This window comes from Catharus ustulatus, chromosome 2, assembly GCF_009819885.2.
Source record: "Catharus ustulatus isolate bCatUst1 chromosome 2, bCatUst1.pri.v2, whole genome shotgun sequence".
NCBI classification, from domain to species: domain Eukaryota; kingdom Metazoa; phylum Chordata; class Aves; order Passeriformes; family Turdidae; genus Catharus; species Catharus ustulatus.
In genome coordinates this window covers 48279918-48305385 of record NC_046222.1, presented here as the reverse complement: position 1 = coordinate 48305385, position 25468 = coordinate 48279918, and the positions used below count along the sequence as shown (strand labels likewise).

Here is a 25468-nt window from a genome sequence, read left to right as displayed (position 1 = left end):
CCGGCCAGTGCTGCTGGGAGAAGGGAGAGGGACGTGCCCAGCCAGTGCCACCGCCGCGCCCCCCGGGGCCGGGCAGTGCTACTGCTGCACCACCACTGCCCCACTGCCCGGGGCCGCTGCTGGCTCAGACTTCTGGGTTGGGAGATTTCCAAAATTTGTTCATATATAAGCCGCTCCTGAATGTACACCGCACTTCCGGTTTGGGAGCAAAATTGTAGTCAAAATGGTGCGGCTTATAATCGTGAAATTACCGTATTCTTCATTTCCAAAGGAAGCAAAGGCAGAAATGCAGTGTGATACACTAGAAGTAACAGAAATTCACTGGTGTTTGTATAAATTAATTCTGGTATCTCAGTTTGTACAAGCCCCTTTCTAAAAGCAAAAGTCCCTTGGATTCAAACCAAGTTGGCAGGTTTTAACAAAGCAGCAACAATGAGGAGTACATGTTCTGCGTAGCAGACAGACAACCAGGCCATGGACTGTGGTTTCGTGGCACTTCACATGTTCAGTGCATAGAACAAAAAAAGAATCATTGCCCAATAAAGGGCAAGAATGGGAACAACCCTGTTGCTTAGAGGAAGTATAAAATTCAGGTATATTGACCATACTTCAACTAAAACATAGAAATGGATCGACAAATGTACATCAAACTTTAAAAATACAGTTTTCTTCTCATGATGGAGCTCTCACAGGAGAGGGCAAGCATGCCTCATACCTTCAGTTTTAGTTTTTCCTATAAAATAGTCACTGGGTCAGGAAACTAGTCCAATGAAGAAAAAAACCTTCAGTCATTCTAAACAGAAAATATGTGCCCAAATGATGTTGTGGTCCTTATTAGTGAGATCCAGGTTGCCCCAAGAAACAGCTCCTGTAATGCAGTTGGTCACAAGGGAAGCATGAAGATGAACGTGGCAGATGTAGACACACTCTTCTAGTGCCCAGCTGGCCACAGAAGCTGATCCTATAGAAGTTGAAGATGTCATCCAACAAGACTCCAAAAGCCCTTTGCAAAACAGCAAACCTGAGAGACTTGAGCATGCACAAAATTAATCAGCAAACAAGTGCATGTCTCTTCACTCATTTATTTGAATGTTTCCTGTTGCCTTTGTTTATTAAACAATTCCTAGTTGATTCAGTAATTAAAAAAAAAAAAATCATACAACATATGTGGAGACAGATATTTCCCATTAGGCTGGTGTTGGCTTGGTTAATAATGTTTCCAGTTCATTAACTGGAGTGTCCTAGCACAGAGTTCTGCTTGCTGTCCTTGGCAGCCCAGCTGCTGCTCCTGCACACTGGCATCACAGGGAGCCTGCCCAGCACTGCTCCCACCTGCATGGGGTTAGTCACAGCACCTCGTGGCTCTGAGAAGTAAAAGGCCATGTTTTTCCTCACCTGTGAGTTTAGATTGGATACTAGGGAAAAATACTTGGAATAAAGGGTTGTCAAGCACTGGATAAGGCTGCCCAGGGAGGTAGTTGTGTCACCGTCCCAGGTGTTGAAAAGATGTGTAGATGCGGTGGCACTTGGGGACATGGTTTATTGGTGGTAAATATGGCAGTGCTGGGTTAATGGCTGGAGCTGATGATCTTGGAAGTCTTTTTAAAATTACTCTGTGATTCTCTGCCTCTGGCAGAAGGCTGGCCTGCCTTTCCAGGCTGACCGAGTGGTGGGAGTAACATGGACAGCATCAGGCTGTGGGAGAATGGACACAACACCTTGCAGAACACTGTTTATGACTGGATTTATGTTGGCCAGATTTCAGACATGCACGTTTGAAAAACTGGGTGGAGGAGTATTCCATAGGTCATTCAGAGGAATGTGTGGGAGTTTTTCTCGTGGGATTTCAGATGCAAGCTCACTGCTCTGAAACAGCCTTGGAGGGCCTGGCCTTTCTCCATGGACTGCAAAGGGAGCACAGAAGATGAGCCTCGCTGGCCTAAACCTGCCACAAGCACTTTCCTGGAGAAAGGATGTTCTACAGAGATGTTCTACCACAACACTATGCCTTAGGTCCACTGCTTTAGGGGAAATTTGCCAGTTTTAATATTAGTCCATGGAGCAACTGGTAGCTCTAAATCACCCCAAAGAAAACCAATCGGTTTAATGTAAGACTTTTCAATAAAGTGTTTTAAAAATTTCTTCTATTTTCATTATACGGATTTTTAGTTTTAAATTATGTGGCCTCTTACTGTGTTTTAATCTACTTTGAAATCAATACTGTTGGAATGAGCAAAGGTTACTGAAAACATTGTTTGCATCACTTAAGTAATGCACAGGAGGTAATGGCAGATGAATCTCAGGGTAGATTACCTTTGCTATTGAAAAGAAAGCATACCAAAATATGATGCTTTGCCACTACACCTTAGAAAAGGAGACTAATTAAATTAGTCCTAAAGTTAAAAGAAACAATGTTACTAGAAGAAACCGATCTATTAGAATAAATTAGAACGTTAGGAAACATGAATATCACTGAACAAAGAGGGTGCTAGGTAAGCAAGGACTAAATCAATATGGCTGAAATTAGGGGCTTTTTTAAAATGTTTGACTAAAAATGCCAAAATTATCAAAAACCTCACAATTTATACATTTGATGCAGTGCAAACAAGGGCAATCACTGGTAGTTGTTGTGTACAAGATTACATTACCTGTACTGGATTGTGAAGAGCAAATACTTTACATAATCTCAGTTGGTTTTATGTATACATCAGAAATACAAAGCATCCAATAAATTGATTTGTCTCATATTACAAAGAATAAATGAGACAAATTATGATTTTGCATCAGTCTCCCTCTAAGAGGTTGGGTTGCTTCTGCCTGGGGATTGCATGCTCCTGGAATTTAATATGAGCTTCAAGAGGGAAAAAATACAGAAGCAAAATGGAGATTAAATTGTTGTAGCTTATAAACTCTAAATAGTAACGAGAGAAATTGTGAGTAACAGGAGTGCCTTGCTGTGGAACCAACAAACATCTGGAAGACTGCAACAGACCCTAACTGGTGCTGAAGCTGCAAAGGGAAATGTTTGCCTTCTCTTACACATTTTTTAATGTGGCTAAAGCAGGTGGGTAGCCAGAAGTGGAGGTGTGATGTGAAAATGGTGAGGAGGTGCCTTTTTTTTTAATATTTGACAGTCATGGGATCCAGTAAGAGTGTGGTGAGCAGCTATTCCCACAGCATTGCATTCTGAGTTGCTATTCAGCTTCCCAGAGTCTAATCCAAGTGTCATTTCTTGTCCCTCCCCACAAATGAGGCAGCAAAGTTTGCACAATCTGCACTGCAGCCATTTGAAGCCAAACAGGTGCTCTGCAATTCCCAGCAGAACTTCCTTCCATCCTGCTTGGCTTCTATTCAAGGAGCTGATTTCTTCTCAAGAGGTCCTTGTAGAGACATCCCTGGTGGCTTTCAGAAGTGGAAGAAGATGATAGTTCCTGCCAGCTGTGCCAAAGGGCTTCTTGTGCAGCTAAACTCCTCAGTGGGGGGCACTGTCTGGGGATAAATAGTCCCCCTCTGCCACCTCACAACCTTGGTGTTGTCCTTGTTTAATTCAGTCTCATTTCAGTTCCTGTCATTATGGAAATGCTGCATGGAAATGTTTCTGGATAGTAGCTGGTCAAAAATAGTTTGTCCTGTCCAAGGTTTATGCTGCAGCCCATGGCTTTCCATCCTGCTCAAGGCATGTGTCTGATCCAGAACTGAAATATTGGGCATGTCACAGCTTCCAGCTTTGCCAGTGTCAGACTCCATCCAAACCACACGTGGTGGCTGTTCCTGCAGCTCAGTATGGACCTGCTGAAAGGGAGGAATGTCAACATGCACATGGCTCCACTGATACCTCTGAGGGGGGAAACTGGAGTCAGGAAAGACTGGGATAGGGAGGATCGTATTGGATCCCCCCACATCTTCCCTAGCATAGTGAACTGTTTTCTGGTCAAAGCTTTTTATTCATGGCTGTGTTCCTTTGTCTTCATGTTAGGAATTGTGCTTATTGTGAAGGGTCATGGGATTTTGTCAGGGAAGTTGGTGAAAGCACAGCCAAGAGGATGGTCAATGAACAGTAACAGCCAGCTACACACAGCACACACTTGGGAAAAGTTGTTAGGAACTTCGCTTCGCAGGTCCAGGTCCTTTCTCCTTAGATTCCTGAAGGCTTGAAAATACAATGTCTCTTCACTGAATATACAACTAAGAAACGAACACAGCAATTATATTATTAAAAGCACATAGAAGTATCAAAGTAAGGTAAAATCAGGTACTTCTAAAAGCATCATTAATGAATATTATTTCAACACCAAGAATTTAAATCCTTTCCCATTGTCTTGAGGCCAAGTGTTAACAGTCCCATGAGATCTTGAGGTGAAGCACATTCCAGCAGTTGTGTCATGTTTTGACATCCGTAAGAAACAGAAACAGGGAGGTGCTGTCTCTGAGTTTTCAAGGGGACTCTGGATGTGGCACTTGGGGATATGGTTTAGGGGTGATTATGGTGATGCTGGGTTGATAGCTGTTATGCTGAAATTCTCCTCCAACCTCGGTGATTCTGTAAACAGGCAAGGCCATAACAACTGCCCCTGTCCTGGCAATCTCCCTGCTGCTGCCCACCGCACCAGCTCCAGGGACTCACAGGGACTACGGGGCACCAGCCCCCCATCCTGTTGTGTCCAAGCCTTTTTCAGGGCACTCTTCTGAGCTGTTCCAGCCTCACTCCTCACCTTATGGATGCTGTCTGTTCCCTATGGATGGGATGCCGTCTGACCCCATGGATGGGATGCTGTCCGTTCCCCATGGATGGGATGCTGTCTGTTCCCTATGGATGCTGTCCGTCCCGTTTCCCTGGGCTCGGGCGGCCCCTCCCGCTGCCGCCAGGTGGCGCGGGCGCGCCGCGGGAGCCGCCTGGGGCGCGGGACGCGCTCCTGGCGTGAGCACCCTCTGGCTCGGCGCGGAGATGGGGATTTTTGCCATGGCGCGGCCCGTTCCGACCCCGGCATCCCACCCACAGCAGTGCCAGAGTAAGACTAAAGATTTCAGGCGCTCCGGAGGCTGAGCCCCGCAAGGCAGCGCCGGCGGCGGTGCCGCCCGAGGTCGCGGTGTGGCCGCAGCTGTCAGGCGCTGACCGCCGCTCAGGAAATAAATAAATCAGCCGATAAAACAAATAGCAGTAAGTAATGTACAGGTTCCCTTTGCGGCACCCAACGGGCTGCTCGGCGAGCAGGGTCAAGCGGCAGCGCCCAGGGACGAGTGCCCGGAGCTGTCCCACCGCCTTCCTGCCCGGCCAGGACCGCGGGAAGAGCAGAACCGGGAGGTTGAAGTCCGGGGTTTATGGCTGCAGGAGGATCTCGCGCCGAGATGGCCCCGCCGGTGCGAGCAGAGGGAGTCGGAGGGCGGCGGGCCCCGAGGTGCATGGAGAAGGATGCATCGGGGAGAATGGGTCAGCAGGCCGAGGGAGGGGATCCTCCCCCACACCGGCACGGCTCTGTCCCCTTCTGGGCTCCTCAGCACAGGAAACACGAGTTGCTACTGGAGAGGGTCCATGGAGGACCACAAGGATGATTAAGGGTCTGGAGCATCTCTCTTATGAGGAGAGACTCCAGGAGATGGGCCTGTTTCTGGAGAAGAGAAGACTGAGTGGAAATCTCGTCAATGCACATAAATATCTCCAACGCAGGTGCCAATGGGGATGGTGCCGGTCAATGACAGGACGAGGAGTAATGGCTATAAACTAAAACACAAGAAGTTTCACCTCAACACGAGGAAGAGCTTTCCTTGGAGAGTGGGCAGAGCACTGGAACAGGCAGGTCACAGAGTCTCTCTCTCTGGAGAGATTCCAAACCCACCTGGACGCGTTCCTGTGTCACCTGCTGTAGGTGACCGTGCTTTGGCAAGGGGAGCTGAACCGGATGATGCCCGGAGGTCCCTTCCGTCCCTCACCATTCTGTGATGCAGTGAGGCGTTCCGGCACCCCGGGAAGGAGGCGGTGGCGGGCGCTGGGGCCGCCCCTCTCCCGCCCACTGCGGCCCGCCCAGGGCCCGCCCGGGGCCGGCTCCGCAGCGGCGGCCGGAGCTGCAGCCGCCGCCCGCCCGTCGCAGCGCCGGCGCTGCCGCGGTGCCCGGCAGGGAAGATGGCGCCGTCCCACGTCCTCAAGTGCTGCCAGAAGGTGCTGGCCTGGGTGCCCGTGGCCTTCATCGCCCTGGTCGTGGCCTGGTCCTACTACGCCTACGTGGTGGAGCTGTGTGTGTGTGAGTGGACCGGGAGGGTCGCGGGCACCGGGAGCTGCCGGCCGGGCGGGCAGGACCCTCCGCCGGCCGCCTCCTCCCCCGCGCCCCGGCGGGCTCGCTTCTCCCTGCGCCCGCCTCAGGCTTTGGCTCGGGCGGCGGAAACCCTGAACCCTGCCTCGGGCGCTCCCTCCCTCCGTCACTCCCTCCGGGCCGGGCTTACCTGTTGTCCTCCCGCCCTCAGGTGCCTCATGGCGGCGGGGTCCCGGCCCGGGGCCGCCTGTGGAGACGGGGGGAACGGGTTCGGGGCAGAGGAGGAGGCCGAGGGTGCTTCGTCTGGGTACGGGGACTTCTCGAGGGCTCAGCCCCTCGTGTGTCCTTCTGGGGAGTTTCTCCTATATTTTACTGAGGTTCATCCGTCTGATGTATCAAATAACTCCTTAAGGGTGTATGGAGGATTCCCCTGCCTCCTCTTCATTCAGAAGCCCGGTGCAGTTGAAGCATTAAGAGGCCGGGAACATCCAACTTAAGCGGGCTGGGGAAAGGATTTAGGGCTTACGGGGTTTTGTCAGGCCGAATCCAGGCTTTCTGGACGAGGACTCGTCTTTATATAAATCTGACTTGCAGCCGATGTCGGTCAGGGAGATATTTACCCTTTACTGTCTTCAGGGGGAAAGTTCTGTTCAGGAGGATGTTGGCTTTCTCTGGGCAGGGTAAATGGAGGGGAACTGTGATGTGCAGTATTGATCAGACTTGCTGAAACTTGGAAGCAGCGTAGGAAAACTAAGGAACAGGTTATTGACATTTGGCGTGTTTAAGTAAGGAAGCTGAAATGAAGAAGAACTTCAAAAGTACTTAGAACTATTTTAAGCAACATATAGGTCTGTCTAGTATCTGTAGATTCTGAGACTGCTTGGTATTTGTGTAAACTACATGCTTTGATATTCTTAGCTAGAAGAAAAATGTTTGCATTTACTTTATATCTGGGTAAACTGGTATAGACAGCCTTCCATTAGCAATAATCACTTCGTTTTTTTCTGCCGTGACTTAGTATTTTGGATAACTTTTCTGTATGCTGATGTTATTTCACAGCCTTTTGTATTTGGAGATCTGGACTGGAACATGAACCACTGGCAAAAATGTTATTTGAACTTTAAATAGTACAGACATAGCTGTAAAATAATGCTTGTTGAGGTACTATGTGAAGTGCTGACATGAGATATTTGCAAATGTATCAGTGTAACCAAACTTGCCAAATTACTATTGTTCAGTTCATGTGAATAAATAGGTTTTCTGGAAATCATGCTTAAAACTGTAAACATGTGAAAACAAATTTGATTCAGTCTGCAGGAGGTCTGGGGCATGGGTAGCTGTAACAGTAGTCCTGAAAGGGACTGCATGAGGTTATAGACTTACATTTTACAAGTTTTCTCTACCCACTACAGTCTAATTAGTATGACAAAAGGCAGATTAGGGCTATTCTTAAATAGAGAACAAAAACTCGGGGATTAAGAGACTTGCCTAAGGTCACACAGGTGGTCTCTGCTTGAATTGGGAACAGAGGCTCAAGTTCTGAGTCCCAGCTTTGTGTCTTGACCACAGAGTGGTCAGGACTAGGTGCTGGTGAATGATTTCTCTATCGTGGACATAGAGAAGCTTCAAAGAGCTCTTCTGAGTTCATTAAGGCTTCATTTGTGTGAAAATTATTGAGAGGATTGGTTCCTGTTGATGTGATAGCTTTTGCATCTCTAGGTCTGGTTTCTGAAAGCACTTTTTCCCACAAATCAGCTCTATTAATGTCTGCACATACAGACTTTTAAGAAAAAGCATCATTTAATAAACAGAATATTTACTGACTTCTGTCGCTGTCGCTGAATTTTTCAGTTGTTACTCATCTAAATCATGCTTCATGACCAAGGATTTTATTTGTTTTGTGAGGTTTGTTCCTTAGGTGAGTTTGGAGGTTTTTGTTATTTGTTTGTTTTTAATCTGTTGAATTTTGTTTACACTTCTGAGAAAAAGTCATCTCATCAAGGGAGAGGAGAATAAAGAGATTTTGTGTTTGGGTCTTTTTGGCGTTGTGGGTTTTATCCTTTGTATGTTTTTATTCTGTGGTTGAGTTCAAACCAAGATTGAGAGGATTTACAGCAAAATACAGGATTTTCCGTTTGTTTTGGCAGGTTTGTTTTCTTTCTGCTGGTGCTCCCTCTGTTCTGTTTGTTTTGGGAACGACAGCACTGTGTACTACGAAGAAGAGCAGGGATGTGCCTCCCGCACACAGCTCATGAGTGAGGCAACGCTGGCCTTTGCCGATGTTGGCATGGGGCGGGTGCAGGAGCAGGGCTTATGGCTCTGGTAAGAGGCTGGTGTGTGCCTCATAAAGGAAAGAGAAATGGAGGAACAGAAGCTTTAGAAAAGAGGAGACAATAGAAAATTTTGAGTAAATATTGAGTAAAAGGGAAATAGAAGCCCCACAGACACCAGTGTTTTTTTAAAGTTTATTCTTAAAAAATCAAGAACTGTTCAGATGTGATGCTAACAAGGAAACAGGAAGAGGGAAAGCCTTTATTTTCCCAATTATTACTTCTTCCTGGTTTGGCTTTTTTCCTTGTAGTCCTTGGTCATTTATTAAAGGTTGAAGATATATTCAGTTAGTAGATCCAGGGGGAAGCCTGGCTTAGTGTAGTATCATAAATTAGAAGATGGTAAAGTTGGGGCTGCTTCTTTCATCACCTTACCCTTTTCCTTTCAGTTTTGCTTCTCTGTGCTGCTTGCCCCACCCTCCTCTGATGGGATGCTCACATATTGCTCAATGTCTTATGGTGCTTGATGGACTCAGGCTTCCCTGTAATTCACTCCTAATATGTATTTACTGGGTTATGCCTCTTCTGTAACCCTAAATTATATTGCTTACACACTGGCTGTGAACACCAAGGAGGGCTGGTGTGGGTAAGATGAAAGGAGACTCATGAGCCTGTCTATTGTTTTTCTTCCATGGGAACTGCCGGCAGCTCTGTCTCTCCGAAGATGTTGAACAGTGGCTTGTGTAGACCACTATTGCTGTGTAGTTGTGATCCATCAAGTAAATTAAGTTAATTGGAAAGGCGAAAACAGCCAAATGTGTGTAAGTTGAGGGAATATCAGCACAGTGTAAAAATTCAGGTGTGTAGCTGAAGGAACTGCAAAAGACTCAAGGTGAGGTCTTGTTCAGAGGACTTTAAGTGTTTTGAAGTAGAAAGATCTCAATGAACACTTTCTTACTGGATTATTTCTTCTTTTCACTCATAAATTGACCAGAGCTCTGTTTGCAAGAAAACACACCTAGAACTACATAAAGCATGTTGTAAAATGGCTTTTTGTTAGGTTTAAAACCATTTGATGTGTTCCTTTGTATTATCAAAACATGTTTTCCTTTTAGCATTGCTTTTGTAAACAATGGCTATATTATGCTGCTGCTGAATTGAGCTGATTGTATTTGCTTACCGCATCCCTCAGATGCTCAGAAAGAGTGAAGCGCTTCTCTCATGGTTTGCTTTCATTTGTGGCTGACTTGGATCTTATTATCTATCCCAAACATTTTTGTAGATGGTGTTCTGTAATGCAGACTGGTTAGAGGGTGGTCACACAAGACACTGTTTTGTCACATGTAGTCGGAGTTGGTGGGTGAAGTCAGCTCATTTCTTACAGGCAACCTTTTTGCTATAATGCTTACAGACTTTGGTAGTGCAGTCTTGCACTGAGAAAAAGAGGAGGAAGTTAACATTGAGCTGTCTGCAGCTCCTAACTAAAGTGTAGTGACTGGCGTTATTAAAAAGAAAAGAAAAAAAAACCAAACTAAAAATCCTGTTAAGGTTAGGTTTTTACTTCTATACTGAAGACTGCATTTTTTGAAAATCACAGTCCTGACTCTTCTTCTGAGCCAGGAGTTTTCAGGATAATGGCTTGTTTTACATATTTAGTAGGCTTGTGAATGAATGAGTGTTTTCATGCTGCAAAGTATGGAAAACTGTGAATTTGAAAGCTACGGGAGTAACTAGTTGTGTATTCTTTTCATAACATCTAGTTGAAGGATTGGTTTTTTTTGATAGTGTATTGTCTAGAGTGTCTAAAACCCTGGCAAAACAAAGCAGTTTGTAATTTAGAATTAATAACCTCATGTTAGTAGTACAAATTATACTCCTTGCTGTTCCACAAGACTGCAGTGTCTCTTGTCAGTAGGGAGCCAGCTGTGATTTCCCCAAAGTACGGCCCTTATGAGAAGCACATGGTGATCTGTTGTAATGCTCCCATCTGAAGAGTCTGTTGCATAAACAGAGAGAAGGTAATTCCATCTGCCTCCTCCAAAAGAAATCTCTACTGAAGATGCTAATGCAATATCTCTCAAGCAATGGGAAGGTGATACCAACAGCGGTTCTGATTTCAGACTACAGAAAAACCTGAAGTATCAGCGCTGAGGTACAACATTTGCATGTTAAACATGTAAAAGGCATCCCTGGAGGAAAAGAGGGTTTCCTGTCAAGAAAAGGAAAGCAAGTGAAACAGGTTAGATCATTAGTTAGTTAACTATGTTTACGAGCCTCTCATTAATTTAAAAATACAGAAATTTAACCACTCTGCGTACACTTAATTTTGTTGTAATCTCTCAGCATAAGCATGCATATTATCATCTTAAATGAGAACCTTTTCTGTTATTATAAATAGAATTCCTTTTGAGGTGCTCAGACTGGCTACAGATTGTTGGAAAACTAAGCGCTCAGCTGAGGAGAAAGATTATCTTCTATTGTGCCTTGCACTGTATTGGTCATACTAGTTTATAGGGACAGGTGGGCATGTGCCTTTTATATGAAAATACAATCTGCTCTCTTGGCAGTCCTCTAATGAAAAAATTGTTCCAAGAGCAACAGCCTGGTTTCTTGAGGAGTTATGTCTGCTCTTTCTTCTGTCATCAGGATTCCATCCCTCTTCTCCCTCCCAGCTCTCAATCTGCAGTGCCTGCCCCAGCCCCTGCATCTGCTAAACCATTCCTGACAGCTCTGCAGTAGTTGGCATCTTTCCTTGATCCCTAATTACCGTTTGGTCAAAAGGAAGTGTGGTGCAGTGGCCAGTTTGGTGTTGCTTAGCTTGCTCAGGGGACTAGGCAGAAAATGAGCAGCTGAGCTCAGAGCAGCTCTCTGCTAACAGGGAGTTCGAGCTTGTCTCTTCTACTTTCTAACAGCTTTGATGAAACTCAATGGTACATACTTTGTGTGAGACCTACCCTGAGCCTTAGCACTTGTCTGAAACTGGCCGTGGGTAGGATGGGCTTAGGGAAAGCGAGGAGCTGAGTAAGTGTATGGGCTACAGCAGGAACTCTTCCTGTGGTTTTATTTTCTTGTAGCCATGATCACTCATTGCTGCAGTGCTTCCTGATTGCCTTTTAGATGTGGACTACAAAGCTTTTCTTCTTGCTTGGAGAGGGCTTGGATAGCATGAGTATTTAATATTATGGAAAATGTCTGTCAATTTTATCTCTGGTAACAGTATTAGGAGATTTCTGTATGCCTTTAGAGTTAGAGCAGTGATCTAAATGTCACTTTCATTTTTAATCAGGGGTTTTATGTTCCGTCAGCACTTACGAGTCTCTGGTTTCCTACAAGATGCTATGGATAAAAGGACCAGAATTTTTAGCATATATTTTCAGTAGATGTTACTTTGAGGTCATTGACCCTCTACATACAGTGAGCTTCAGGTTCTTCTGTCTGTTGAAATTTCAGTAATTAAAACTTGTTCTCTATTGGCTCATATTTTTATGAGTTAATTTAATATGCTTTTTATAATCAAAAGATTAAAAGATGGGTGTCAGAGCTGAGTTCTCATATACCTGTGATAGCTGAAATACTTGGATGGCACTGGACCTGCTTTTACTCTTGGAACTTGAGACTGTGATGGAAAATGGAAGTAAGATAGATTCTAATTGTCTGCCTAAAATTGTGCTTGAAAATGCTGAGAGTTTGTGCCATTCAGTTTTCACTCATTCAGTACATCACTGTTTGTTAAACAGTTTCCTACAACTGTAAGAGTTTATGCTGGTTTAACACGTACTTTCCTTACAAGTACTACAAACTGTAGGTTCCTGAAACAGCTTTTATGGAGTTTTGATCTCAGTCATTAACTTCTTCCAGCTGGTGCATAATCTTCCTGTAATAGTATGAGTATCCATTTTTTCTCATTAGAATGTAAAAATGTAACAGAAACATTTGGAAGTAAGCACAGACCACTTTTTTGTGTAAGCTGAGTCTCCACCAAGATGTGAATCAGGTATAAAGGGATAATGAGATTGCAACAAGTTCATTTGTTCTTTTAGCCACTTCCCCAATATTACCACCTCCTGCTCTCTTTTCTGCAGGATATGCTTAACTCCTCCACTCTCACATCAAGAAACAAACAAACCAGATTTTTCCTACTCTTCTGCTTTCCTTTCTGCCCACAATCTTCAGTGGAATACCTAATCTTTGACCGTCTTTCCATATCTGTGCTAGAAATCAGGTTCCTCCTCTGCAGCATTTCAAACCTCTACTTTTCCTTTTTTCCCAAAATACCAAATGGCTCATCTGTTCCTTTTTAATCTCTTCTTTTGACTCTTAAAATTGTCTTGTGAGATTGTCAAAGACAAGTGGATCACAAAAGCAGCATGCTTTGCCTTGGCAGTCTCTCTGGTGCTATAGATGGTATACAGCATTGTCTTAAATGTGAAGCATGGAACCATTTTAATCATATGATCTACAGAGAGAAAGTTTCAAAGAAGCATGCTTTTGGTTTGTGATACTTCACTTGTGCATCTCAATGTGTGTCTCCAGTGTGGGGAATTTTTATGCATCTCTTGTGAAGTGCTAAGCACAGAGATAGCTGTTTGGGTTTGGGGTTTTTTTTTGATTTTTCATTTTTTTAAACTTTTTTGTGACAAAAAATTTTAGAGCTTGAAGTAATTAATCTAGAATTCAGCAAGCTGCCAGTGCACAGAGAATAAAACAAAGTTTAGATTAAATTTAAGTAACCTTGAAAGAAAAGGACATTATTTGTTTGAAGAGACCTAAACAGATAGTTATTGTGTAAGCTGGTTTGCTGCTCTGTGTGGTAGACTTAAAACTTACGTCAGGCACCTCACCTACTGCCTTGTCGTGGGTCTGAATGCAGAGAACCATTATTGTACCATTATTCATGACAAGTAGTCATTGCTTTTAGCTTTGTCAAGTTTGGATTTAAAAAAAGGAGAGAAAGGAAGTGTATTTCCATATATTGCTTTGTGGTTGATTGGAGGTTTTTACATCTGTTGGTTTGTGATCTGCAGATTTACTCTGAATATTGCAAAGGAGCCCAAAACTTGGAGCTGACTTTGACTTCTGTTCTGTTTTGAAAAAATCCTGTGATTAACATTCAAGTGGGTTTTTTTACAGTATCTGAAAAAGGATGCAAAGTATGCATAGGGGATGTTCTCTGTGTCTATATTTTTATCTATTTAATTTGCTGCTCCTTAAGTTTCATGTTGGGGGGATTTCAATAATAGTATTTTTTAGAAGTTTGACTTCAGCTTTGTAATTGCATACAGAGATATTATGGCTGTGTTCCATGGCAGATACCTGCTGAGATAAAGCTAAAACAGCAAGTGGTGAAGAGAGTAGGCTTGAACTTCTGTAATAATGCATAATTTAGACACATTATAAATTTTGACAATGGGAAGTTTAAAGACTATTGACTACTACATTCAGTTATTTTTTTCTCTTTTGTGTGCCTATTTTCTGTTAACATCCTCAAAGCTGTAAATACGCTATGTTTCTCACTACTTCCCACACTTGCAGAACCCAAGTTAAGAGTGAAAGCAGGAATCTGTGAGCAGAAACAACGGTCTGGGAAAGTTTTTAGGCACATGCAGGGCCTTAGGAGCTGTGCTTTCCTGCTCCAGGATTTGTGGTAGTCTCCTACCATGTGACAGTGCTCTCCTCTTCCTGCACACCTTCTCTGGAGTCTTTAGGCAAGCAGATGCACACCCTGGTCCCATCCCAAATGATGTTTCAGTGTATCCTCTCAGGACACAACATGTTCCAGGGTCTAGGCCAACTCACACCTAGTTGTAACTTCCTACAACTCACTGTGATTGCTGACTTTTGTTAAACCAGCAGCAGTATTGGACATCACAAACCTTAGTTCCCACCAGAGTGCAACACTCGAGCACATCACCTGCAACCAGGGATGTTCTTGCAACTGTGTTAAGATGTGCAGCAGCCTAGGAAGATGACAGAAGTTAATTCTCTTAGTAGGAGCCATGCATGCATCAAGCCCTGCTTGTTTCTTGTTAGGCAGTGTGCCAGCCCTGCTGTGTTACATCCAGTGCTTTGCCCTGGGAGCCCTAATGCATCTCTGAGGGGCAGTAGGCAGAACTGTTCTCTCTTGGCACACACTGCATTAGGAGTTACAGTATTTCAGTTCTTAGAGTCCTGAGTTTATACTTTCCTAGAATATGTGGTGAACTGTCAGCAGCCAGGTGAGCTCTGAGGGCGTTTTTTTGTTTTTGGGTTTTTTTGTTTTGTTTTGTTTTTTGTTTGTTTTATTTGCTGGAAGCAATAGTTACTGAATGAGAGCTCTTAGATGATAGGCTCTGCTCTTTTGTATGCTGCCTACTCTGTTACTCTGGACTACTATCAAAGATTCAGTCTATATGTTCTGGAGTATCCAAAAATCCCTTTGCAGTGGCTTGTATAGTCTTTGTGCTGTCACCTTTTCATATTCCTAAGTAATCTGATACTTAAATGAGACCTGCCACAACAAAATGGTGTCCTTCTGACTTTGTCCTCTATCCAAAACTTTCTGTTCTTTTATTACCAGTGGGTTTTTTCCTTCTGAAGTACCTGGATCCTTTTTTATGTTCCTGGGGAATTGCTGTTATTTCTTCCTTTTAGCGAAGAAACTAGAGGGTGTAGATTTAGCTGCAGTCAAGCTTTGTCTCAGGATGTTTCAGTCTAAGTAAGGTTTAATGTATAACATTTTGTTTTACAAAAAAAAACAAGCAGCAAAGCCTCCAGTGTCAAAAGATGGCAGCATTTGTTATCAATCAACTTGATAAGCCACAGATGAACAGATTCTCTAAGTCACCATGAGAAGTCTTTAAACCTTTGTTTATTCCCTAAATATTTTTATAATTTAAAAAATACTTAATATTTATTCATATTTACAAGTCCAGTTTGTTGAAGACAAGAGTTCCCCATCACTACACTTTCACAGTTAATACATTTGTCTTTAAATGACATGTTTTTCACTACAAAACCTCCTTAAAGGGCTGAGTCCAGGAGCTTGGCTTATTAATATCTTGATAGGAATTCGTGTAGATTACATTACTGTTTCCTCTGTTGTCAATGTACTGCTGGCTGAAAATTAGCTCTTATCATAGGTAGTTCCATATTTAACCTCAGGTGTCAAATACCAGTGAAACCTGACCAACACTGCAAACTTGGAACTTCATTTAGGGAATCTAGTGACATAATGCATAAGAGGAGGTCAGCTTGATGGGCACTTTCTTCCATTACTCTGTGAACTTGGTGGCAGCAAAATCCTCTGCTCAGAAAACAGAGTGCCTAATACTTTGTAAGGAGATTTACAGGAAGATCCTTTTCCACAGAGTTTTGCGAGGAGATTTTATCCTCACAATTGGGGAAACACTTGTAAGGTGGGCCGGTAAGTAAACAAGGAAACATCTGATTTTGGAAGAGTCTGAAGCCAAATATGAAGAAGGTGCCTGATTAGCAAGGCAGGTCCCTCCTGGCTGCTGACTGTTCTCAGTGGTGAGTGAGGGTTCAGGTCTGCAACTCACAGCAGCTGTGTCTGGAATTTTTGTTCTCCACACACTGGCACCTCTGCTCTCCTGCCATCAAATCTCACAGCTGTGTGGAATGGATAAATAAAGATTGTTGCTTATTTTCATCTGTCTAGTGTAGAAGTAAATGGATTTAGTAGTAATGTCCTGAGCCATAAGACAGTCAGCTTTAAGTGACCTTTGTATTCGAGGCAGGTATTGACTCGCAGTCACAAACTGCAAATTAGTGTTCTATTTATAGAAAAAGAGTGGGTAAATTGTTAATTACTTGAAAAATACTGTTATGAAAATGTATGTTGGTTGGGTGGGATTTTTGCTTGCTTTGGTTTTTACTTTAAATATACTGGCAGTTTGTGATGTTACCTGCAGAACACCTGATCTTGTGCAGGGTGTGTAAGACTGCTCTGTACAGTACAGTGTTTGTCAACACCAGCTGATTATCCTGTTTGTCACTGCTATCTCTTGCAAGTGTCCTAGTAGTGTCAGCTGCAGAACTACTGAAGTTATTCCTAACACAAGAAGCATTTTCACATGTGCAGATAGTTGAGTGTAGTGTTACTATGAGCTTGATCTGGACAGCCTGAGGATAAATACCTCTCCTTCAAATGCAAATGTAATTAATTAGTGGTGTGGACATTAGCTAGCTCCACTCAGATGCTTCCGAGCTCCCATGTCTTTCTGTCAATTCTGTTTTTTCCTATTCCCTGATGGGCCAGAGAGAGCACAGCTCACTGACTGATGTAAGTAAGAGCTGTCTTTGTCTTTCAAGAAGAAACCAGGCTTTCTTTTAGCTCTGTCTGATAGCTTAAAGGCAATATTGTAAGCAATTTGCACAGCACTTCCATGCTACTGAGCAATAAAGCTGTTACTGTTATGATAAAGCAGATTTTTTGGTAAAGAATTGAATGAAGTCGCGTAATACGAGTAACCAGCTGAAGCAAGTGTGTAGAAGTAATTCGAGGATTTAAAATCCATCAAAATGCAAATAGAATGAGCAGTGTCAATAGTCATTAAATGGCCAAAGAAAGTCAAATTACATTAGGGGGTTTTTGAGCAATTATGGTGAATTGAAAGTGTGTAGTGCTTCTTGGGGAATAGGGCTTTTCAGGGACAGCAGACCAGGTGCATTGCTGGAGCCGAATGCTGACTTCACATTTAGAAAAATTCTTTAGTTGTTTGGGCTGATAGATTCCTTAATGCACCGTAGCTGGTGTGGACACCAGTGTGAGATTAAGACCTGCTGCATGCTGACCAAGTGTAACTCTTGAAGTAATTTTGAAAGTGCAGGCTCCCTTGCTGAGAAGACCATTAGGAGACCTTTGGTATAACTTTCAAGAATATGTTGTGGATGCAGAGGTAGTGAGCCATCTGTAGGATTTTGTGGGTTCCAGAAGTCAACTGCCTTTGAAGCTAAGCTTTTGAACTGTGGAAGTGGTAGCACAGAATTTACTGTTCCTGCAATACATGGCAGAAATCTTCCCAGTTGTTATTCATTGCTAAATGTAACTCTACTCAAGAACTATATTGCATTGCTTATGCAAATTTCTGCTGTAGACTGTTTTGTATTTATGCATGTACTCTCTGCATTGAGGCTGAAAAGACCTTGGCTAAATAAAAAGCTGCTTTTTATTGTGATAAGAGAGTATTTTCTGGGCAGCAAGCCTCTGGCTGCTCTAAATTACTTGTTCTAGTGAATCATGATCATATTGTTTAAACCATAAAACAAATCATAGTGATAGCTGGTAACAAGTAACAGAAACATTCTGCAGTGCAGCTTGAGCTGCCTTGTTTGAAACATTAGTTCATTTTGCCTGTCCCTGTGATAATGCTGTTTTGAATCCTGTACCAATGGGCATGGCAATCATGGGCATAGGAAGCGTCATAAAACAGAGTATCTCACTTTGTACCAGTGTCTCTTCCCTGGCTGCATTTCTTCCTCCTATTTCCTCCCACCCCAGATTTCTCACACATACGCACTACCTAAAGTGCCTTCGAATGCATCATCTTGTGATCACTTGAAGTCACAAGGCAACTCTGAGTGCTCTTGCTGAGCACAGGGTGTGTGAGGAGTTTGGCTCATGTGCTTCAAGGCATCAGCAGCCCTGACAGCATTTCTTTCCCCTCTCATGACTGTGCGTGACCCAGGACAGTGAGAGGCCACTCACTGCCAATCCCCCGTCTCCCCTGCAGTGCCCTGCTACTTGTGGTCACACAAGCTTGTAGTGTAGTAGCTACCAAATTCATCAGTAGCTCAAACACGGCCCCGAGTGTCTGCGAAGGTGAGTGCTTGCTTTTGCTATGTTTGTCTGCCTTAGGGGAGTGGGTAGATGGTTAAGATGGGTAACTTTATAGACCAGCAAGCAGCAAGAGTTGTCCACCACAGGCCACACCTCTGAGAGAAGCATCGTGTCAGACCTGGCTGGTTCAGCCATGCTGCCGACCAGCCCAAGGCAGTGCTGTGCTGAGGCGCATGGTGTGGCAATGGCACAAAGGCCAATGGAGCCACATCTCCTGCAGCACCATTCTATAAAGTGTTGCTTTCTGAATCCCTTTGCAGTGCACTGGGAGTGGAGAAAGCTGTGTCCTATTCCTGGATATCTGAAGTTGAAATACATCAGTCTGGCACCATATGAAAATAAAGCAATTCTAAGTTCATATGGCTCAAATTTCTGCGAAGAACATTCACGGTGGCAATTGAGTGTGTGATTCCTGGACCCCCATAGCCTTTTAGCAGGGACCTGGCAACATCTTCCTGCATTGGCTTTTGGCTACGCGATGCTGTCAGCTCATTTTTGAGTCATTTTTTCTAAAACAACTTCCAGCTGTTATGGGAGGAGAACACCTAGTGAATGCCTGTTGGTTAGGAAATAAGAAATATGTCACTGTGGGAAGGTCACAGAAATAAGGCTTTTAGAGAACAGTGGAGAAGTGCTATGGTCTTTGTGTTCTGTTGCTGCCCTGTAACAGAAGCCAAGTGAATGTTTGCTCAAGGAAATTTACTCATTGTCCCGCTGTATCAGTAAATAGTGTTTCTGTCGGCTTCTTGTGAATGATTAAGGTCCGCTTTTGCAAATGGAAATTATGTAACCATATACCTAAGTTAGATTTTCAATAAAATGCCATTTTCTGAGCAAATGAACAGAGGTGATGTCAGTGATGCTTACCTTTGCAGACAGGGCCGTGCCTGTGGGGGGGTTCTGGTGAGTTTTGGTACTGGTAACTTCTGGAAATATGAGTGTGTATGTGTATGTATAGGTATGTGTATATATATATGCTTGTTTTTTTTATTTGTACTCTTTTCATTAAAAGCTGAGAAAAGTTAAGGCTATGCATCTGGTGAAGGGATGCACTGCACTTCTATCACTCCTTCTTCCCACCCTTAAGGAAAGTCAGCCAAAATGTGAATGTTATTTTGAAATTTGTGGAAAGGCTGGAATAACCAAAGTGTGACTCCTGCTAAGAGCCATTGTGGGCGTGGGTGGGGAAATAAGCATAGCACTTCAGTAACAAGATCAGTTCTTGTCCTTTGCTATACTTGTATATTAGTTGGAGTTGAAATTCCTCCTCTGCAAGAAACATATCTAGCTATGGTTGGAACATGCCTTTTAGGGGAGTAAGAAGATAAGGGGAAAGGGAGTAAGAAGAAGGGGGGGGGGGGGAGGGGGTGGAGTTTATTCCAAACCTGAAGGCAAATGTCTTGTTTTTAGCATGCCTCTTGCAAGGTCTTGGGAGATTGTAGCACCTCTTTGCCTCAGAATAGAGAGATTTGGTTTTTTCCTATTATGCAGTGAGTTGGAAGATGTTTGAACACTTCATAGCATCCCTGAAAATGAGCCTGAAACTAAAAGCAAGCCAGCTCCCCAACATATTTTTCTTTCAGAGATGAGATATTCTGAGAGGTTTCCTTGAAGCAGCTTAAAAAAAATGCTCTAAAGCTTTCTGAAGATGACATTTCTATCAGTTCACACTCCAAAAGAAATGCCTCCAACAAGTGACATTTTCCCCGAGTTACATTTGTCATACAGCTAATGATGTCCCTTTGTCTGCAGGATTGTTTCCTGTGATAAAACTGTGATAAAACTTGTGCCTCTTTCATTCTTGTGACATGGGTGAGATGAAAGATAACAGACAACAGTGTGAGGAAGAGCATCCAGGAAAGTGCAACCTACAGCTAGGGTCATAAAGGAAAAAATGTCTTTGTTGTAAGGGATGATGCTAGGTGTCTAAATCAAAACTAAGACACCTTAGTCTGTGAAAGTCAAACATGCTTGTCCCCTAAGTGGACAGAATTATAAAGTACATTTGAATCCAGCCTAATTAGGGCTGTATGGTGTATTTTGGAGGCAGTATTCTGTAGAGAGTGATCCCACATACTTCAAATAGTGTGCTTCATCTTGCAGGGGCCCCACAACGTTGGGAGGTCCAGTGGGTAAACTGCTTAATGGACCACCTAACAGTGTGTTGCACCTGTGCATCCCTGGGCAAGCTGCAGCAGTGTGAAGTTCAGTGTAGGCCTGTCTACCTCTCTTTACAAGCAGGTTTGCTACACTCCTTCCTTAGAGTGATCTTGGAAACCCTGAGGTAGCCGAGATAAAGCTCTGCACTGCAGTCAGACATATGGGGCTTGTTCACTTTGGTAAACTCCTCTGGTGCTGTAGCACTGAGAGGTTGAATCCTCTGAAATTCTGAGGCCATAGTCAAAACTCCATGTACCTGAGCATGCAAGTGCCTGCTTTTGAGCTCTTTGCATTGAAGTAAACTGCAGTTTTCAATGTCTTGGTCATGTTTTATCCTTCCCTGGCAATATCTTTCTAAAACTGCATAAGTCTTCTCACAAAACCAGGAACTTAATACTAAGAAACAAATCCAAAGAATATTTTTTCCTTTTATAGCTGAGCAATAGACTGACAGGGCAATGTATTTTAAAATCCTCAAGAGAACAGCTGTTTTACAGCACTTATGTTTCTGAATCATGGGCTGTTTGTGTTGATTGCAGTGCTTAAGGCACTGACTTTTGCTGATGCATCTATCTGGAGTATAATGCTGTTGTATCCTGAGGTTAACATATAAATCATAAGCAGTGTTTATTTGATTTAAAAAAAAAATCAATAAGCAAAAACGCAGTACTACCTTGAGATTTTTCCTCCATCCCAAAAACCCAAAAACCATGTTTCAAAAATGTTTGAAGTGAAAACGGTACTAATTTAACAGAAGCTAACAGCCATATCTAAACATCAGAAGCAGTAGCGTAGAAAAGTAATAGTGAGCAAACTTGTAACTACAGGCTAGGGATGGGGCCTACAAGGGCAATGTCATGTTCTGTGAGGATTTTTCCCCTGATGTAGAAGAGTTCAAAAGCAAGAACTGATTTCTTGATGGTACAAAGCTTCTCATTAGATGACCAGCCTAACAAATACTTGAAAGTCTTTTTTACATCAAGATTGACTATTAAATTATGTGAAGAAAGGCTTTGCTTTGTAGTACAAAGATCCTGTAAAACAGTTCATGTGCCATCTGCTGAGTGAATTTGGACTAGTAGAGTTGCTGTTCATTTAATCTACTTGACAATGGGCATTAGTGAAAAGGATAGCAACAGTAATATTTAACTTGCATGATCCTCTGAGAAAGAAGAGATCAGGACATCTTTTATTTCATGTGAGGATGTTAAGACAGGATGAAAATCACAGGCATTTCCATGTTGGCTTTTTACCTCAGACTGCAGGAGTTTCTCAAATAAAAATTGTTCTACACAGTCTAATAACTGCATTCTAACCTAAGGGACCTATGTATGAAAGAGAAATTATCTTCCTGATGCTGTGAAGCTTAATTAATTTTTGAATGTTATTTAGGGATCTTTTTGATGAAGTCCCACATGTGAAAAATGCTATCTTTTTAAATTTTTTTAATCTTATTTTTACTTGTAGAATCTGTTCATTATCTTGAGTCTTCAAACATCAGATTTGGCTCACAGCTTTGTTTTGTGCTGAGAGCAGAAATGAGGCTACAAACTAAGGAGTACTTTAACCAGAATTACTTCCAAAAAGATTTCCTGAATTTTTAAAGATAACTATGTTCTCCTGCCTCCAACAGAAGATAATTAAGAACTTTTGAATATTTATTGTCCAAGGAAATGCATGTTTATGAATGAATGTGTGCAAAGATGTTTACATAAGATATGAGGAGCCAAAGTTAAATCTAAAATAGTGTTAGTGTTTTTAAGTTAAACAAACATACTCTGCAAGCTTATTTTACTTTTCATTTTTAAAATAATTTTTATCTTCTCCTTGCATTGTTGAAAACATGTTAACTGGAGAAATAACACATTAGTAAAATTTTAAGCAAAAACACTCACAGGATTTACTTTAAAAATAATTTGGCTTCTGAAGCATGTAGTGGAGTTGCAGGCAGAAACATGGGAGCAGGCAGTGCAAGTATGCATAACTAATGTGAAATGAAGCTGTTCTTTGGGATTGACCTCCTTGAGTTTGAAGCCAACATTGTTCTATTCCAAATGGTAATTTCTTCCTCCTTTTCAGGTGGAAGGAACCAGAACCTTTTCCATTAACTTTGCAGAGACTTCTGTGTAGACAGAGGGTGGATATTTAACGGAAAGGGATGGGGGCAAGAAAGAAGGAAAAAACCTAAAACATATCTGAACAAAAAGGATTAATCTATACATTGAGATATCATCTCATTATGCTTCTTGTTGCCTATAAAAAGAGGCACAGGTGCATTGTACAGTTGTAGACCCTTTCCCTGTAGGTGTCTGCAGATAAGTGATAAATGGCACCTCTGTAACAAAGCAGCCCTTCAGAGGGAAGTCTGCAACGCACATTCAAGCCCTGCAGATTTAAGAGTCTCTTGTGAAAAGAGCTGGAAAAAGCTCTTTTGAATTGTTTCACAGGTTAATGACAGTAGAAATGTCAGAGCTGGGAGAGGGGAAGCGATGTGTAGTGAGGTAAACTGCAGGAGGCAAAGTGTGCTCTGTTAAGATTTTGCTCATGCTTGTGACCAGAAGCTTAAGTGTAATTTGGAGTCAGGAAGGATCCTTTCCTCGTTTTGTTTCAGTAATTCAGTGTCCAAGGAAGAGATCCAGCTAGGGAAGTGATATGTGCACAGCAACCAACAAGTACAGCAGCTCTCTGTTCAGCTTCATCCCTGAACTGATAAACTGAGTGTGAAGGTTTTGGAGAAGCCTGAGGGCAGGAAAATGTACTAGTCAGGCAGTGTACAGAGTAGATTTGAGCAATGGAATTTGCTGTTGGCGTAAAAGGAGATGAGGCTATGGGAGATAAGGAGGTGGAGAGATTTTAACTATGCTTTAAGAATTCAGGTCAGGGGGGAAGAAAGCAAAAAATGGTATGTGACAGGAAGAGAGAAGTGGGGGGAGAAATTAAGGAAGTAGGTTATGTGTAGCAGTTTCACTGGGATTTCTGTAAAAACTTCTAATTTCATTTTCTGCTTTCCAGTGGTACACCTGTTGGCCTATTAGCCTCAGAAAAACAAGTTAGGTGCATATAGGAAGGGGAATATGCATAAATTCTGTCTAATTGTCTGTGGAGTGTGCTTGCTTCATTAACTCGGGGAACTGCATCCCTTCAGCTCTTCCAGTAACTCGCCAAGCATCACGAACTGGCAGGAGGAATATTGATTCCTGTTTTACCCCAGTGTTGGGTGAGGAGGCTCTGCTAACACCTGAAGTATGCTTTGGAACAAGTCAACTACCTCATATATATCACTTTTTGCCAATTACTTAATTCTGTACAAATTCACCTAACAATTTTTTTTTTCTCTTCCAGTTACTATTTCTTCAACTGCCGAAAAAGGTAATTTTTAAAAGTTTTTATGAAGATGTGAATAGCTGCTTTGCATGCAAATCATAAGGGACGTAGAGTTTAAATGTACTCCTTTATGTGTGAGCTCTGTGTAATGAGTAGATTAGTGCTAAGAAACAAGGTAAATATTGTAAAGTTGAGTCTGTTTTGTTTCTAATATCACGAACTTGGGATGATGACAAGACATGTGACTAATGCAAGTAATGCAACTATGATTTAAGTTTGTATTTATTTTTAAATGGGTGCCTACTAAGAACAGAAAAAGGAGAGGAGAGGAGAGAAGGACCTGCAGTACATCCACAATTCCATTTTCTGTTTAGGCCTGTGACCTGAAAGACTTCTGGAAGAAGATGAATTGTTGTTGTACTGCTTAATATTTTCCAAACAGCTTACCAAATTCCTCAGAACTCCATTCTTAAGGAGTAGTTAGAATTGTGCAAAGCACAACCATTTCAAAAGTGGCTACACATTATAATTTTAAATTTCCAGGTCAAGTGTTTGAGGTTTTGTTTTGAGAAATTTTAAGCTTCATGTTGGCTTTAGCAGGTACATGCCACAGTGGATAGTAGTGCACAGTGATAAGAGATACAAATGAGCAAAAAAAATGCTAGCATATTGTTGCTGGTATATTTGTTTGGGAGTACATTCCAGTTTATGGAGGAACATGAGTGGTAGATTAAGCAACTATCCACAGAGAGCGGATTCAGATTGGTAAAAGCTCTCATCTCTTAAATATTTTGCAGAAGAGCACAGAACTGGAAGCTAATCTAGCAGTTTTCTTCCTGGTGAACATCTACCAGAACACTGTAAAAAGAAGGAATCTTGATGGAATTTGTTGTTTTTCAATTTCTAATGGAGAGCTGAAAGAGTAGGAAAATCTTCAGAATAAACTGTAAGCCATTCAAGATGTGAGCTTGTGTTACACTGGACTTTTTCATCCCATTTTACAGCTGGGCTTTACCTTGACTTCACAAAATTCTGCAAGTTGCTGTTGCACTTGCTGTTGACCTGTAGATGAATAAATTTTACTTTCTAATTTCTACTGGAAAGGCAAGATCCATGTATCAGTTAAGGAAGTCTGGCAGAGCAATATTTGTGTTACATAGTCAGGTCTCTATTTCAAATGCAGTGCCTATCTGACTGAAACAGGTTCTTCTAAATCTACCAGAGAAGGAAAATGCAAGATTAATTAATGAGAGTGACAGCATCACTGGAACCAGTTAGGCTCTTAATAGCTGTCACCTGCCTGCTGCTTGCACCTCCCATTAAGTCATTTTTCATTTGAATAGAAAGCTGGCATAAGTTTTCTGAAGTTCTTATAGGCCAGCTCATGATAGCCAGGGATCAACATCAGAAGAGTTGAAAGACCAAAGTACCAGAAACATTGCAATGCAAATCGATCATGTGCATCTTAGGAAGAGTATTTTGCTCTATATTTCAGTGTAATAAGTACTACAGTAAAATTATTTTAATATAATGACAACTTTTGATTAAATTAGTGGTGATTTCTTCACCCCATTAAGGCTCATTTTTTTCTTTGTAATTTTATATTCTTGTCTAGTTTTATATCCATTAGG

General features: G+C 42.4%; 1 protein-coding gene across 4 annotated transcripts in view; it reads left to right on the top strand.

Moving 5' to 3' along the window:
* Positions 1 to 6064: 6064 nt before the first annotated feature.
* Positions 6065 to 25468, top strand: part of ZDHHC20 (zinc finger DHHC-type palmitoyltransferase 20) — a 49373-nt gene continuing 29969 nt past the window's right edge. For all 4 annotated transcript variants that reach the window (XM_033087028.2, XM_033087027.2, XM_033087026.2 and 1 more), the window contains exons 1-2: positions 6065 to 6236; positions 23856 to 23882. In XM_033087028.2, the coding sequence (XP_032942919.1) occupies positions 6119 to 6236; positions 23856 to 23882 (145 nt within the window). In that variant the 5' untranslated portion in view covers positions 6065 to 6118. The remainder of the gene's footprint in view (positions 6237 to 23855; positions 23883 to 25468) is intronic.